Here is a 17,908-nt window from a genome sequence, read left to right on the forward strand (position 1 = left end):
TTATACAAATCTAGAAAACTCGGATGCCACTTGTCCACTTAGTCCGATCCGAATACGAGAAAATAATATGAATATCCCTTGCTTGTACACTTAGAGGTAAAATGATCGCTGTGACATTTCGGACAGTCATTGCTCGGATTCGAAACAGGGGGTCTACTCTCGATAGGACTTAAGACATCCGTCCGAAACAATTACTGTTAAATAAGTAATATTCGACTAAATTACAAGACAAGTATCAATAATGAAGCTTCATTCGCATCACGCGTCTTTTCATTTGCTCAAGCAGTGCTTATTTGGCAGTAATTGTTTCGGACGGATGTCGGACGGAGATCGACAGTAGACCCCCAGATACGAATCGGACGTAGTGCACAAATGCTCTTACGTTTTTGCCTTTCTGATCACACTCTTCAAATATTCGTCCTGCAAAGCGAATTGATTTACAAGGCTACTATTACCTACTTACTTTGCGAATAATTTAAAAATATTCCAAAATCTGTCTGCGCTTGTTTTGAAATCGATATTTGTCATAGTATAAATTTTTTGTCACGTGTTTATTAAGCCACGCTGCAATGATTGTAAAATATACGAGCTTAATACTTTACGCAAATTTCTCAAAATAAGCGTATAATTACAAAAAATGCATTGACCTTAAATCATTGACCATGCCTTAAATAAATATTTTGAAATACTTCAAGTAAGTAAACGTGGCCTGTCTAAGGAAATGTCAATGTTGAAACTCGCAAAGTTTCTAGACCAATGCACTGACATTGCAACAAGTGATTTTAACCTACATTAATGCTTTATTTGTGCCATGGGAAATAAACCTACAAAGACGTCTTATCTAATTGTTCGGTACACCTGTACGCAATGCAACAAGTGACCTTCTGCAATGCTAATGACTGATGCAATTGTAAACTTGTGTTCTACTGTTCAATACTAAGGTTGGCTTGACAATTATGTTGTTAGCAATATGACATCATTGTTGTAGGTGAACTACAATTTTATGACAAAAAACTACTATCATGAAATAAAATTACAATATAGTAAAAAAGACGATCTCCAGTAGTTACATTTTCAGTTTAGTGCGAAGTCGCCAGTGCTGCGTCAGTCGATATTAATAGCAAAATTATAGCTTTATTCTGAAAATTAATACACGTATTGCTATGTGTGTGCATTGTACCTAGTTTATTCCAAATTCAAGATTATTCTTCTTTTGTCATCAGTTTTTAACCTTAACTACGAGTAAATAAAAGACAACCGATTGAAATCGGCGTTGAGGTTTCCGACAAAGTAGCAACGTATTACATGACGTGCCATAATACCATACGAGCTTATGTTAACTTCTTTTGCACTATTATTATTATACAGGTATATATTGACTTCGAAATTTTTGAATAAATTAAACGCATCGTTGTAGTTTTAAAGCAAATGTCGAGTATTTCCTTCAAGAAGTATACATAGTTGGAAATGAGCTTAAAAAAGGACGTGAAAAAAATTGACACGTTGTTTTTTTTAGATTCATCTGCAAAATGTATTGTCTTATTCACATTTTTCAGATTGTTGTCCTTATGTATCGTTGCGGCTATTAACTTTAAGACATGGCGTGAAGCTTGAAACAATGATGATCATGGCACAAAAATAATAAAAAAATTGTTACCTAGGAATTTTGAGTACCTATATCAAAAAGAAATTATATACCTCCTACCTTATACCCGTTTAAACGGGATTGTTTACAATTTTTAGATTTTAAAACAAATCAAAAGAGTGGCTAAACAGTCTACTTATGTTTTGTAAAACAAACACAAATCACTACGATTTGAAATAATTACACATTTGTAAAAGATTTAACTTTAAGAGCAAAAACTACTTGTACTAGCTTGCGTTTACGCCGGTTGTACACGTGCTATCAATTTGTTCTGAAATTTTTGGCGATTTCCTTACGTCTTTCCGTTTTGTAAAATGCTATAAGTGGAAACAATGGTTGCATGAGAGAGCCCCAAATAATTTATTTCGTACCTCCACAATATTCAAGAATTAATAGTATCTAAGAGTGTTTTTATTGTTCGCTTAGGTAATAAAAATAGGGGCAAATTTCTTATTTAAAATTCTTACGAGACGCTAGCACTTGTGCAACAAGCCCTACATCTTTAAAGTTGAGGCATAAAATCTCTTGCTATTAAATGCGAAATGTTTGAATTAATATTAATATTCATCGTAAATGCGTTTTCATTCATTTGGAACTGTTGCCTTATGACCGTTTTGTACATAAAGAAATAAATAAAGGTAGTAGGAAATAAAATACACTTATTGGCTTCGATGCTTTGTTTTATTTATTCATGCGAATGACCTTTACGTGTGTGCCCGATATAGGAGTAGAGTGATCGATTAGCTTGAATAACTTAAGCGTGAAACACACAGAGAGCGGGTGCGGAACGGGCTTGTGGCGTGTCGGGAGCGCGGCGGGTCTAACTCCCGTGTATTTATACGGAGGATGACAAACCGAGCGCGTTTCACACTTTAAATGGGTTATAGTGACTAATTGATGTAATGCCGCTGTAATGTAAATTTCTATATTTGATACTGAATCTAAGATTATTTTCCATCCAGATTTTATTCCTTCCATCGATCGCTGCCGGATCTGTATATCTCGGCTTTAGACCCCAAAAAAAGGATCAGTCGCAAATTTACTCCCTCTTTGACGTTTAGTTCCACGCAATCGGAGTAAAAGTTCGTTACATGAATTAGTTAATAATATTATGGTTATGTTTCTAACGTTCATTTATTTGTACGTGTGATTGCTTTTGTCAAAAATATAAATTAATTGCAAACATTCAAGTATAAAATATTTAGTACGTCAAGAATGACGTGAATTTTCGAAGAACCGAACGGAACGTCTATTGTCAAACGTGTGTGACGGCCTTAGACTATGGAAACTAAACTAACTTCTTTTATTTTTTTCCATCCTCTAAGGTGACGGCCGAGGAGCTTAGAGGATGAAATCTAAGCCGAGGACGGAAAAAAATAACAAAAAATAAATAAAAGGACGGCGCGCGGCGGCGGCGAAATGCCAGGGTCAATTTAGAAAATGAAGAATAGGCTGTATAGCATTATGCCAAAGTCGTTAAAACTCTACTTAAAAAAAATGTTTTGTTATTGTTTATTCGTATTCGTGACGTGATAAATAATATAAACTATAAATATATCATTTTGATTTGAAATGGAAAATAACTAGGAAAAAAGAAAGAAGAATCAGTCAAATGCGATGAAGTTTAAATAAAAATACGTAAGTGATAACAAATAGAACATCTATACTCATTTTTGAATTTTGGAGTCGTTCCAATTTATTGAGCAGCATACAATTTAAAATAATAAACGAAGTCCAACTTTATACAATTTAAAGTTATAAACAAGGTGAAACTTGAGAACACAAGGAGAAAATGAAGTACATAGACGTACATGAACATAGACATTACTTTTCATTTTAAAAGTGATGTTGTAAGTGAGGTGAGTGATTGTAAAGGTCATAAACCGTATTATCAGTAACGGACGAGTTTAGTAATAATAGATAGATTTTTTTACAAAAAAAAAACCTACCTGAAAAGTTCGTGGAATTACATCTATTTGCAGATGTTATTGAAATCGGTTACTGGAAAGTGAGCGAAACCGGATTCATCCCCTAGTTTGCTACCCTTACAGGTGGAATATTTTCTTCAAATTTAAATGAGACCAATATTAAGGTACCCTCTTTCCAACAAAAAAAGAATGATCAAAATCGATTCACAAATTATCGCTAACATATATAAATTTTGAACTTTCTCCTTTTTGAAGTCGGTTAATTAAATAGTAATTAACACATCTTAAATTTCTCAAATATTAACAGATTTATTGTGGTTACCTTTATAATAAGGTATGTCATTGGCATCGAGTATGTAACCAGGGGGCCTACTATGAGCTCTCAGTACAATCCTATTTAAGCCTGTAAGTTGGGTTTCCTTGTCAAATTTGTACTATGACCTCACAAAAACAATTCACTGTCCATGCAGTTTACGTTCCCCATTCGAAATCCGTTCAGCTTTCCTTTCATAGCAAACTCGTAGCATGACGCGCCATTTGCCATGCAAACGGCGGTCTCATCTGTAAAAATAAGGAATTCCAAAAAGTTACTCCGTGACTAACTTTTTTAGATTTTGTTACATTTAAAAAAAATTCGTTTAAGTTTTATTATATTTTTAGCTTCCTAATTATTTATTGTCTTTCTAAGCTATATAGCCAATTGTCAGTAAATAAATATACTGCTCAAAATAATTAGGGGAACAAAACTTTAAAGTAGAACATTGTAAGTCAATGAGTAGAACTAAACTTTTTGCCTAAGGATTTAATTATAACTGGCCACTAAATAATGTAGAGGCATTTACGAAGAAATTAAAAAACAAAAGAGCATCCGCGTTTTTGTTAGTAGGTCCCAATAAAGTGGCCAAGAGTCTATAAACACCTAAAAACAAATTGACGCCATTGAGTTTTCTTTACTTTGTAATCACAGAAAACTCATTTTAAGTCATTTCTCAGGTCTTTTGAGTATTAATAGAGATTGAAATGAGTTTTTTGAGTATTGTTATTCATTGAAACAAGTGAGTTTAGGTCATAATGCCAGATCTGACTAAATTGTATGTCTCCAGAGCTGTCGCTTTGCTGGAGGAGGGTCGAACTATGCTTATGTTATCTACAGAGTTTGGAAGCGATACTGTAAGACGGGAGAACACTCACGGAGGCGTGGTCAAGGTCGAAAGAGAAAAACTATATGTTTGCAAGATTCCTACGTCGCTGTGCTTGACGTAACCGCATCACAACTGCAAGAGATCTTCAAAATACACTAAGGACGGCTACTGGTATAGAAATTTCCGACCAGACGATAAAAAATAGGTTGATGGAAGTCAATTTGAGATTACGCCGACCAGTTCGGGCTGTGCGTCTAACTATTCAATATAGACAAGCTCGCCGACGGTTCGCGCAAAATCATGGTAATAGGCACGGCAGCAACATAAAGCGCGAGATACTATGTTCTATGTCGCTCTCGCGCGAGTCGCGGCTAACCCTCCATTATACCGTACGTTATAGCAAAATCAATAGTAAACCCATTATATTGATACCAGAATAGCGGATATACCTCAAATTACCAGTTTTTATTTATTTTTACGTATATAAATCTGTAATTCCAAATACGAACAATAAACGAAAGCGTGGTCATAACCTCACTTAATGTTAAGCAACAACGTCTTCAAGTGCACGTGGTGCACGAAAGGAGTCACCCCACACGTTCCTTTCTAATACGTCTAGCGCACTCTGAGTAAAAATTGGCGAGTAGGGGCCATTGGCATATCCTTTCATCTCAATCCTTTCACCTCGTGTTGAAAGATTATGCTGTCGTCAGCAAGCATTATAGTGTTTTTTTTAATAATATCAAGTGACGGGTCGATCGAAATGAACGGTAAGCTACACGCCTGTCCATAATAGTTACACTACTACTCAGAGCTTTATATTGCAAGATCTGTGGGTCACTGCCACTGCGCCTATCACCCTGAGATATGAGTTGATCAGTCCCATGTGCCTTTAATTTCCCTAGCACCCTTACTTACCCTTCACAACCGGAACGCAGTAATGCTGACATTAAAATTGTGTAGATAGAGTGTTAATAAATATATTGTAATAATATTTATTTATTGATCCATAATAACATAAGTATTTGACACAGTTATTTTATGTATTTCATCATCAGTGTTTTTTTTAAATATATCTATACTAACAGGCAGGCCTAACTAGGCGTGTTTTAACTGATCGCTGGAACTTTCGCCAAATACTTCACTCAAACCAGCTACAGCAACAGCACGCAGAGGTCTGAAAATAGAAATCCTATAAAATACTACCCTGCGTTTTGGGTAATTACAGTTTTTGCTTTACAGTAATGATTATTAATATCTAAATGAAATGTTCTACAATGAAGCAAATAATGAATGAATGAATGAATGAATGAATTAGTTTTCTAAAGCTTTCCAGTCCTTGTTATTTTATAGATAAATAACTTACTTGAAACCAAGCTCCTGAACTGGTACTCCTATCTTGGCAAGCTTAGTTTCGTAAGTCGCTACAAGGTCGTCGTGTGCTTTACGTAACCTTGCTATTTCGTAACGAATGTCTTCCATTTGAGTCTCTCTAAGCCTAATAAGTTCCTAAAAACGGAATTACCAATAACATTATTAGGGTTATCAATATTATGTCCCTATTGACTTAACAACGCTGAACTCAAATTGCTGTGAAACAAACAATGTCTTATTGGTATAACCGTGCAGGAATACTGAGAATACTCCAAAAGCTATAGTTGATATTCTGTCACTAACAAAACCAGGTCAGCCCTAAGCTTAATTCTGAAACTTCATTCACAGCAAGTTCCTCCATAAGTTATGAAGCAAGTGACGACTTACAGCTATCTCGTGAGGATGCATATCATTACATTTCAAATCTTTGGCTTTGAATTGTAAAAGTGCGGTTTTCAGCGCAGCTTTTTGCTGCACTTCTTGTACAGCTTTCGAATATCTGCATTTCAACTGATCTCTTTCTCCTTGTATTCTGTCAAACCGCACTTGTAAAACTTCGGCCTCCCACTTCAGAACTTCAAATTGTTGTTCAAGCGATGCGAGCTCTTTTGTTTTGATCTGGACAAAAATTCAATATTAGCTGTATTATATAGAAAAAATATATAATGTGTACGGAAAATGTCAAATCAAAATTTCTGTCTTAACTGTGACTGAGAGCTAATAATGTATGGTTATTCGAATATAGGACATAATGAGCAGGAATAGACAAAATTAAATAATGCTAAAGTTGGGCAGCTAGTGACTAGAATCTATGACTAACTAGGCAGATGGGTAATTTTCGGGCAAGTATTTGCAACCTACTTCAGTGGCAATTTTTATTATTTAAATATTCTACAATATTATCATGAAGTTGGATGATACTTCATATTCTTGTGTAGTACCCTGGAATAGTATTTAATATTACACGATAATATGCACGAAAACTTAAATATTAAAAATTGCCACCAGAATTAGGTAGACAATAACTAGATACGTAGTATTTTGGGTTTAAGTATTTTAAGCATAATATTATGAATAATTTACTGCTAATAAGGCTTTGTCTCGAGCGTAATTAGATAACTTTTCTGTCAACTCCGCATTTTCTTTCAGGGATGTTTCTAGGGGTTCCACGAGACTCTTTGTGTTGTTCGTTGCGTCTTTTGCAATTTTTTCGGCTCGTTCTTTTGTTTTCTGCAGTTCCTCTAATTGTACTTTAAGACCGCTTATTAAACCTACAAAAACAAATGAAATTTAAGAAATCATCCAATTACTTTGTTCTTACTAAATGCTGATAAAGAACTTACCTAGATTATTTAAAGTTATATCATTGTAATAGTTTTTTAAATCGAGAAAAGCTTTTTCATGAGAAGTTATCAATTCAGACAACTGTTTACTTTTTCGATATTCGGTATTTTCAATTTCTGATTTTTGTTTATCAGACAATTCCAATTTGGTTTCAGTAAGCTTTTTTTCAGCTTTGTCTTCTATTTGTCGAACCCTCTCTTCAAACTCTTGTCTAACTTTTGATAATTGTTCGGCGTGTATAAGCTTAGCTCTTCGCATCTCATCTTGAGATGCTATTATTTTCTCACGCATTTCTTGTTTCAAATTCCGTTTGTCACACAGTAATTCCATTTCTTGACAGGTATAATCTTCTTTAGCAGCTTTCAGAGTCACTAAATTTTCGGATCGCAAAGCTGCTCCGGCTGCTTGTTGTTCGTATTTTAAGTGTTTGATTTTTTGCTTTTCGACTTCCAGAAACGCTTCATTTTCCTCCAGTGCTTCTTCACCAGCTCGATCTCTATTTCTTAACTCTGTTTTAACTTCCTCTAACTGCTGTCTTGCGATCTCCCAGAACGTTCTTATTTTATCTCTTTCAATTTGGAAGTAATTTTTTTCGATTCTCTCTTTCTCTAGTTCCTCTTTCACTTTCAAGATAAATTGCTCCAGTTTATCTCGTGTCATCTCCGAAGTATCAACGTCATCGATGATAACCACTAAAACAAAATTAATAAATATAGTTTCCTTTTTTGCTAGATAGATTATAAACTGCTGAAATGGATGTTAACACATTCGCTACTAATATTTACCTGGCGGCTTTTTGCCAGCTTTCCCCTTTGGCGGCTGAAATAATAAAATGAATTTGTTAGTAACAGTGTACTATAACTATCTTGCGATAATAATAAGTCTACGGTTCCCGTTTAGTAAATCGATACCATTAATCTTCCCGCGAAAAATTTGGTCTATATAATAGTCCTTTACAACATTACTAATTAAATTGCACTGCTTACCATGTTTACGTTGTTAAATAACCCACGAATGTAGTAAATTTAATAATATTCCAGGATAACACTGATGTAATGATCTAGATTTTAACTAATTTATGCTACTTTTAGATTAGACGCTGGTATTTGCAAAGAAGATAAAAATGTACAAAAAAAATACGCTTGAACGAGTTGACAAGTGTTGTCAAGGAAAACAATTCAGTACACCGGCTGGTGGTCATGGCAACTGATATCTCTTTTTGGCTTGAAATCATAGATTTAGGTACTTATATACCAAGCAACCAAGGAAATCGTACGGAATTGTGCTTGTTATTTCCAATAACATGTTTCTAATTTATGATGTAATGCCCATCTATCGTTGCATCTACCGAAATGCAGACGTATACTTTTGGTACTTCACGATTCTTTTAATTAGACATCGCTAAGATATATGTATATGATACAATATATGGTATGTGTGATATATTAAATTAATGAATCTTTTAATTTCGGTAAGTTGCGTTTGGCCAAAGTCGCAGTGCGTGCACATTAGCACCTAGGGTATCTTAGAATAGAATAGAATAAGCTTTATTGCACACAAAATAATAAACAGTGACAATACAAAAAAGATAAAACATAGTTAAAGATACAATCGGCGGCCTTCTCGCTAGATAGCGATCTCTTCCAGGGAACCTTACAAATTATTACGAAGTTTTAGGTGAAGGGCTGTTAATGGTGCACAAAGCAGCAAACGATGTACAAATTGAACCGAATACTTTCTTAAGCAAACTTCACAAAAACTTACTACGGACGTATTATAATATACATACACATTGCTATATATCACATATATATAACTATATACACATATAACATATAATATAGAATATTCCTGTGATACATATTATATATACACACATATATATACATTATTTAGTATCTTAGTCTGAGCTTTTAATGTAGTTTCCAAATCGGCCTTGACTTGACTTTAAGGTTATCGTCTATCATTCCGTTTTGTGAAAAGAGAAAATTCGAAATTGGAAATAAAAATGAAACTTTTTCAAGACCCAATGACGAGGGTGTGTGATGTAAGCTTTGAGGATGGAAAAAAAAGGAAGATTCCTCTACGATTGGTAAATTAAAATCTATTTATCTAGGAAACATCTCTTATAATATGTGATAGGTTTAGCAAATTCGGTGGTGGATTGGAATATCCTAGAAATATACACAAACTGACTAACTCTTATCCCAAAAGTAAGGTCGTCTCCGCTCCGTAAAAACAGTAAGTTACTACGCAATTAATAACATATTTATACTTACGCCTCGTTGGCAGTCTGCAGAATCAAACTTTAACAACAGCAAGAGTTCTATACTTTTGCTCTCATGTATTTGAATTTAACTTTATTTTATTTATTTTTTTTTAGTTTATTGGGGTCAACAAACAGTTACACATTTAAAAATAGTACTTAATTATACTAACAAATAGTGACTTAATGAGTAACCAACACCGTTAAGCACAGGTTATGTAAACAGTTACAAATATAAATGCTATAACTAATTGCCCACTAGTTGTAATGATTTTTGTTTATGAATTATGATTATTATTTATTTGCTTTAATTTATTAATAATCAATTTTTTTAAAGTGCCAACACGTGTACCATGTATATCAAATTCATTAAATGTATTGTTAAAGGATTTTTTTAACCTAAACAACGGTGATCGCTTACCAGCGTTAGTGCGACATGTGTTAGTAGCAAACAAGTGGTGAATCCGTGACGAACGCATGTGGACTTTGTTGGGGACTTTATATGATATACTGTTAACAATATCAGAGCAATCATATCTGTTATTGCATAAGTCATACAGAGTCATGCACTCCAACTGTTGACGCCTGGAATGTAGATCTAGTAAATTATACTTTTCAAGAAGTTGGTCATACTTAATTTTGTAACCTTTACACCTATAGTTTACGCAACGTAAACATTTTTTCTGCACTCTCTCTATATTGAGTGTGTATTTTTTGTAAAATATTCCAAATTGGTACAGCGTATTCTAATTGAGATCTAACAAGTGACTTATATAAAATCAAAAAAGATGAAGGCATTTTAAATTCTACACTGGAGCGCATGACAAAGCTATATGACCTACAGGCCTTGTTGATGATACTCTCAACATGTGTGTCCAAATGTAACTTGGAATCAAGCGTAACTCCAAGGTCTTTAATAGTATTAACCGTCTCCAATCTTACTCCACAAAGCTCATATGAATGTCCAAAGTACGATTTTTTCTTAGTGAATGTTACCTTTTTACATTTGTTAAGGCTCAGACTTAATTTATTTTCAGTACAGTAAGTGGTAAAGCGATCTAAATCTCCCTGAAAGCTTTCAATGTCCTGAGTACATTCAATTTTATGATAGATTTTTAAATCATCGGCGTATAGTAAGAAATTGCAAAATTTAAAACAGTTACTAATATCATTAATATAAAGTACAAAAAGTAATGGTCCGAGAATAGAGCCTTGAGGTACACCTGAACTAATTCTGACTGTCTCTGATTCATAGCCTTTGATCACTATTTTTTGTGTACGATTGGTTATATATGATTTGAACCAACGCAAAAGGTTACCACGGATACCATTAAAAGCAATTTTCTCAAGAAGTCTCTTATGGTCAACTCTATCAAATGCCTTTTGAAAATCAGTATAAATACTGTCAGTTTGCTTATTTGAATCCATATTGTTAAATAAATGATTTGTGTAAATAAGTAGATTAGTTACAGTTGACCTCCGTTGCACAAAACCATGCTGTTGTGGAATAATAATATTGTGTAGCGAGGGGTATATAGCACGATGTACTAATCTTTCAAAAATTTTAGACACCGTAGGCAAAATAAAGATTGGGCGGTAGTTTTTTACATTTTGCTTCGGCCCTCCCTTATACACGGGCACGATACGAGCTGCTTTCCATACATTTGGGAATACTCCTTCACTGAGGCATCTATTAAACAATATATGTAATGGCTTGTATATGGTTTCAGTATTTAACTAAAGTATTTTCAATTTATCAAAACGTTCCGATTGGTTACATTGATGGGTCTGGCCCATTGGATCTAAAGGGAATGATCGGAGGAGCTATCATCGTTATAAACTTCGGATGCCTCGATTTGCGACACTTTATTATTACGAATTCATACATCACAAGAAGTGTAAAAGCGATTTGGGCCTTACGAAAAATTGTTGTTAATAGTTTTTTTTTTTCATTTATTTAAGAAATCAACATCCTAATACGAGTAAATTGTAATTAATGCTAGTCAGATTTAAAAGTTAAATGTACGTAATTACAGATTTTCTGGATTACACATATACTTTAGTCGTAATAAACAGGCTGTCTCTCATTGCCAATCCGAACAGATAAGTGCGTATTAGACATCGAGTATATAACCAGAAACAGAGACGAATTTTTTAAAATTTATTCATTTAATTTGTTCGAAAACTATTCTGTCACATCATTACTGTGACAACTGCGCTCCAATTGTTCCCGTCCTGTGTCCCGTGTTCGAAACAATTGACGGGTGTCGTCAATGGGTGTCGTCAATTGTTTCATTTCAAATCGACCAGTTAACTTGCGCTTTGCTATAATGGACGAAAATTGCAAAATTACATATTTAATTACCGTTGAAATGTGATTCCGTTTGTTTTGTAACTAGATGTTTTGCTGTTTTTCCTCACACCACCGAATAGAACAGCACGGCATTGTTAGAGATATTATCTTTATTATAATAAATATAGAATATTTTTGGAATATACGGAGACGTACACACAGGTCAGTCAGCCTGTCTATATTTCAGTTCAAACGAGAGTTGATATTTATAAGAGCTGTATCGCTAATGTGTTACCAGGAATATATGGCCGTTATTCCGTCTCTGTTTCTGGTTATATACTTGATGGTATTAGACGATGTTAAGTATCTAATAAAAAGAAAGAGAAACTTATCACTTGGCGTGTCATAAAATCTAATAACAATAAACACGGCTTGTCCTACGAAAGGAAAAAAATTAAAAACCTATAAGTAAAAAGAAAAACAAAAATAAAACACAGTATTAATCAAATAATGGCAAACATCATAACTGGCTCTGCGATTCATTTCATACCGCAATTTTCCTGTAAGCCAAGTCCTTGTAGGTACTTTTTGACTCAGTGAACAAATCTATATCATGAAAGATATTGTTATATGTACGGCATAACCTTGGGAGCACTGCGTTTTGTCCATAATTAGTTAGAACATAAAATAAGCCTGTATGTCTTGTGCGATAGCGTGGGACCGAAAATCCAATGCCAGTGACGAGTTTAGGACAATCAAGCCAATTTTGAATAATGTCATATAGTAAAACTAAATCAGACATGACCCTTCTATCTTCAAGTGTCTTCAAATTCAATTTTCGACAACTATCGGTATAGGAATCAACGCTATATTTAAACTTAAACTTTAAGAATTTTACATATTTTATCTGGATGCGTTCTATATGGCTTTGTGAATGTTGTAAATCGGAAACCAGATGGGGCTAGCGTATTCGAGCACACTGTGCAGTCTATGGGTGGAATTAAACTGCGAACTAAATGGCGAAAATAATTGGCCCCAAAAGTGATCCCTGTGGAATACCTCTTACGACCATACGAGATTTTGACAATATTTTTGATCCATTTTCATCAGATAGTTCAACACATTGAGTCCGGTTTTTTAAGTAACTGCTGAACCAATGGATAGTGGATTCGCTGAAATCATTCGCTGAAATCAGGCTTTGCCCGCAGCAAACCAATATTTATACAATCAAAGGCCCTAGAAAAGTCAAGTAAAATTAGCAGAATACCTTCTCCATTATCTTGAGCGTGTAATATATCATCGACTACATTTATCATTTCAGTCGTTGTGCTATGGTTTTTTCTAAAGTCTGACTGTACAGGTGGAACAATATTGTTCTTTTCTAAGAACGTGGTAAGTTGTTTAACTACGATCTTTTCACGAATCTTTCATGCACAAGATAATATGCTTATTGGGCGAATATCCTTTAAAGCAGATGGATTGTTTACTTTAGGTATAGGCCTAATAACCGCAAGAAGCCACTCATTTGAAAATGTGCTACTTACAATAGATCTATTTACCATAGCAGTGATGACCGGCAAAGTAGCAGGCAATAAGGGCAATAGCAAGTCCAATGATGTAGCATCGAGACCAACTGTCTTTGACTTTAAGGAATGAATAACTTTCAATACTTCGATTTCCTCCTATGTTTTAAGTGTAAAGGTTTCTGACACAGCAGTTATTTTTGAAGTAGCACATATCGCATGCGGAGGTCTGTACATTACCAGGCACTTGTAAAAAATGATCATTTATTAAGTCGGGATCTTTAAACATATGCACTGGTAATTCAGATTTAGTTTTAATTTTTACAATATTTTTAATGTGTACCCATAATACCCGCGGGTCTCTCTGGTTATTTACATAGGTGTGACAGTAAGTTTTCTTTTCAATATACAAAGCATTATTAACAACTTTTTTAAATTCTTTATAGAAAGTCTTTTTCGAGCTAGTGCAACTGCTTGTACGTGCCCTGTTAAGTGCTTCGTCCCTTCGTTTCATAAGTTGTTTAATATTATACGTAATCCAGGGGTAGCTGAAATGTCGTGGGTGTCAACGTCGAAGTTGCCGATACTGATGATGGTACTTTGAAAACACTCTCAAAAAATGAGTTAAGGACTGTACAGATACTGACGCCACTGGTGTATATGTTACTGCCAAGAGTAAACTGTGCAGGATAGCTCGAATCACCTCTTTTTGATTTTACGTACGTCCAAAAATATTTTGGTGAATATCAATAATATTTTGATAGTGCATAGTAAATTTTTTTGAAACATATATCTTGCACCCGTTTTTGTCTCCATCAGGAGAACGAATTCGTCGTAATCTCGCGATTATGACGAATTCGTGAGTACACAGAAAATGGAAAAAATGGAACAATCCTGATTGTTCCATTTTTTCATTTTCTGTGTACCTTAAATTTCTCACGAATGATTTTAACGAAAGCGGGACAATACCAAACTGGATAGGAACTTTTACTAACAAGTTTTTTGGAACAAACGAATTAAAACCATCATTCACTTTCAAGTAAAAAATTTTCACCGCCTCGTCAATGGTGCGTGATGTAAACAAAGAATGCCAGTCAATTTTATCAAAAAATGAGTTAATCTCGTCATAATTACCTTTAGAATTTAAGAAGCGTTCCGAGTGTGCATTCTTTAAAAGTTTAGTAAATAAATCTTATACATGTAACGGGGGGTGGCAAATATCTTGCGGTAAAATCGGGTTTTTAGTTGTGGTAACAATTAGGGGTAACGTACTGAAACACAAATATAGCACATCGTCATTGTGGTTTCCAATAAGATTATACTGCTTCAGTTTTTTTATATATAACTTCAAGTGACGGGACGAACAAGCCTGAAGGTAAGCTTCACGCCTGTCCATAATAGTTACAGGGCCACTCAGAGCATTAAATTACAAAGATCTGAGGGGCACTACCACTGCGTCCGTCACCCTGAGACATAAGTTGACAAGTCCCATGTGCCTGTAATTTCACCAGCATCCTTACCCTTCTAAACCGGAACGCAGTAATGCTGACATCACTGCTTGGCGGCAGAAATAGGTAAGATGGCAGTGCTTCCCTGGACGAACTCTTTCACAAGGAGATATACTTATATTAAACACCAATCTTCAGCAAATTTCATCAAAATTCAGTCCACAATAACCAATCTCATCTGCAAACTCAAAAAGAATACTCTCCGAAGTTTGATCACAGGCAACAGATTGAGAGTGTGTGAAACATCAGAATTTCATTTTATGGATGACATATTAAAATCACCTAACAGGATATAGTGATCTTTTGGTTTTGTATTTATAAAAGATTTGATTTTTGCTACAACGTCTTCTAAAGCCCTAGTGGTTTTTACCTTATAAGGCGGCACGTAACATACGAATAAATGCAAGCTGATATTATTATTAAGTGACTTTTCAGGTATAGTTGCACATTAATTCGAACGACGTTCGAACTAGACTAAGTTAGCACCGCGTTACGCTCGCGTTTAATACAAGTCATAACTCCACATCCACTTTTCCTATTAGTTTTTACTAAATCTCGATCACATTTTAGAACATGGTACCTACTATCACATAATTCTAATTTAATACGTCCTTCTGAAAGCAAGTCTCGGTAATCATAATAATATCAAAGTCATTATAAAGGATATTGTTAAATAAATTGAGGCATTTAGTTCACAGTCCGTAAACAGTTTGGTAGTATGTAACTAACTTCGCGTTAGCCGTCATTTTAGAGTGTTATGTTATAAATAGGTATGTTACAAGTAATGTATTTCAATTTATTACAACGGTGTCAGTGTTATTACAGTTAGTACTGACTGCAATAACACTGCCACCGTTAGTTGAGAGGGCGCATGTGACTTTATGTAAATATATGTATATATATTGCTGTGTGCATTTAAAGTGCAGTACACAAAACTCAGACACTAAGTAATCGAGTCCAAACACGTCGAGCAGCTTATTTAAAGCTCTGTCCATTGAGACAGCAAACTTAATGTATTTTGTTAAGTTAAAATAATACAATGAACCTCTATAATTACGCATTTCGGAGGCACAGCGTGACTATTTTTGCGTGGCATGTTTTGTATGTGTTGTGGTAATGTGGTAAATATTAAATTCATGAGATTAAGCTAATGCTTATACGGCTATTTTAGCACTATAATTCCGCAACAACATTTTCTGAACAGTATTTATCACAATAAAACGGAAATCGCGATAGTACCATAAGATAATTAAATTATTTACTTCCTGCCTTACTACCTGATTCATTCAAAGCGATTGTGGCTGAGCCGGATCGACGACGACAGGTTTCGCTGACAATAGGGAGGTAGTGAAATATAAACGCAGCACATATACGAAGGTATTGCTTTATGGAAAGCGATATTGTAGTTTTCTTTTTATTACAGCATTGTACACAAAAGAAGATAAGGTTAATATAATGTTTTAGGGGATGAACAATATACTGTGATGGTTTTGGGTTAATAAGTTAACGGTTTTGGAATGTAACGCAACAAATAATAAGTGGTAATGATCGGACATGTAAATAAAGCATAATTTTTTTAACGTTTTAGTTCAACCACTTTTATAATTTGTTCCAAATTCAAAGATCTGGATTCGACGTGTGTATAATAACGTAGATATTGCGAAAAACTATCAGTACATTGTCTCATCACAAAACGTTAGGTCATTGCAAAAATTATGCAATGTTTAGAATAGTCTAATTCTAATATATTATTATGGTACTTTATAAATTACAATTTCTTTAGAACTTCTTTTAAAGTAAAACAAATGCAAAATAAGCAAGAATTGCTTTATAAACTTATTATTTACATAATATTTCGTATACATAACATAGTTTTGTTATCTTTCCAAAATGGCACTTTTTATTGAAAGATAATTAAATTAAATTAAAAAAAAATTGTCTTCCTTCTAGGGCCGTTGAAGACGTGGTCGTAGAAAAATCACATGGCTTCAAAATCTTTCAGAGTGGTTCAACATGAGTACACAGAACTGTTTCGAGCCGCAACTTCACGGACCTAAATAGCCATAATGATTGCCGACCTAAGGTGGAAGATAACACCCCAAAGAAGAAGTACAAACGAAAAAGAATGCGAATGTGAAAGAATAGTACAAACTCTTCAGGTTCTTTCTATAACAATGTAATTTCTTTGCCGTTCGACACCTGTCATCGACATTCTGCAGACAGAGGGTAACGGCTTAACATTATAATTATTATTCAAACAGATTTCTTAATTAGCGCTTGCTACAAATTGCTTTTCATTTATTTCTGTGAACATTCGCAAATGGTTGATTATACTTTTCCTTCATACATTGCACAAGAGACTACAGCCGCTGAATACAATGTACAGACGTTAGTAAATGTCAAGAAATTGTTTGTCGCTTTGTAACTAACAGGTGGACCATAAAAACACATGAAAATTATTTTTATTTCAAACCAATTTACGTTACGAATAGATGAAAGCGTAACATTAAACTTATCATAATTTTAGTATAAAACAAAAGCTTTGAATAAATTCTCTATAACTATTTACTTTTAACAAAATATCAGATTTTTTTTCAAATCATGGCTCAAACGACACTTCTGAGGGTGGAATAGTCTAAGATCAATACTCACTCACTCACTCACTTCATACAGTTACGTACTCGTGCGCGATCACCTGTTTGAATTTTTTTAAGTTAACGTTCTTTCGCGTATAACGAGCTATAGAGTGTCTATGTAAAGCCCGCTATTGCAATGTACCTTGTGATATGAGTATGTTTTTTTCCATCCTCCAAGGTTCAGATTAGACTATTTTTCTATCCTTTACTATTCATTTGGCAATGAAAAAGTCGCTCAATTACGTTAAG

At 34.3% G+C, this 17,908-nt stretch overlaps 1 protein-coding gene across 1 annotated transcript; it reads right to left on the reverse strand.

Moving 5' to 3' along the window:
- Window positions 1-3,958: 3,958 nt before the first annotated feature.
- On the reverse strand, window positions 3,959-13,268 carry LOC113228368 (dynein regulatory complex subunit 4-like). Its single transcript, XM_026461644.1, has 8 exons — window positions 13,260-13,268; window positions 8,219-8,252; window positions 7,433-8,125; window positions 7,173-7,360; window positions 6,477-6,707; window positions 6,082-6,224; window positions 5,802-5,892; window positions 3,959-4,134 (listed from the first exon to the last, which is right to left on the reverse strand). Exons 1-7 carry the CDS (start codon window positions 13,266-13,268, stop codon window positions 5,814-5,816), a joined length of 1,377 nt encoding a protein of 458 aa, XP_026317429.1. The 3' UTR covers window positions 3,959-4,134; window positions 5,802-5,813.
- Window positions 13,269-17,908: the final 4,640 nt, after the last annotated feature.

This window comes from Hyposmocoma kahamanoa, unplaced genomic scaffold (assembly GCF_003589595.1).
Source record: "Hyposmocoma kahamanoa isolate Upper Pololo Valley unplaced genomic scaffold, ASM358959v1 100021, whole genome shotgun sequence".
Classification (NCBI taxonomy): Eukaryota; Metazoa; Arthropoda; class Insecta; order Lepidoptera; family Cosmopterigidae; genus Hyposmocoma; species Hyposmocoma kahamanoa.

Excerpts from the sequence above, each read along its gene's own strand:
- LOC113228368 (XM_026461644.1), bottom strand. Across the intron at positions 6,225-6,476 it reads TGCATCCTCACGAGATAGCT|GAACTTATTAGGCTTAGAGA; the intron begins GTAAGTCGTCAC and ends TTCCGTTTTTAG. Across the intron at positions 5,893-6,081 it reads GTTCAGGAGCTTGGTTTCAA|ACCTCTGCGTGCTGTTGCTG; the intron begins GTAAGTTATTTA and ends TTCTATTTTCAG.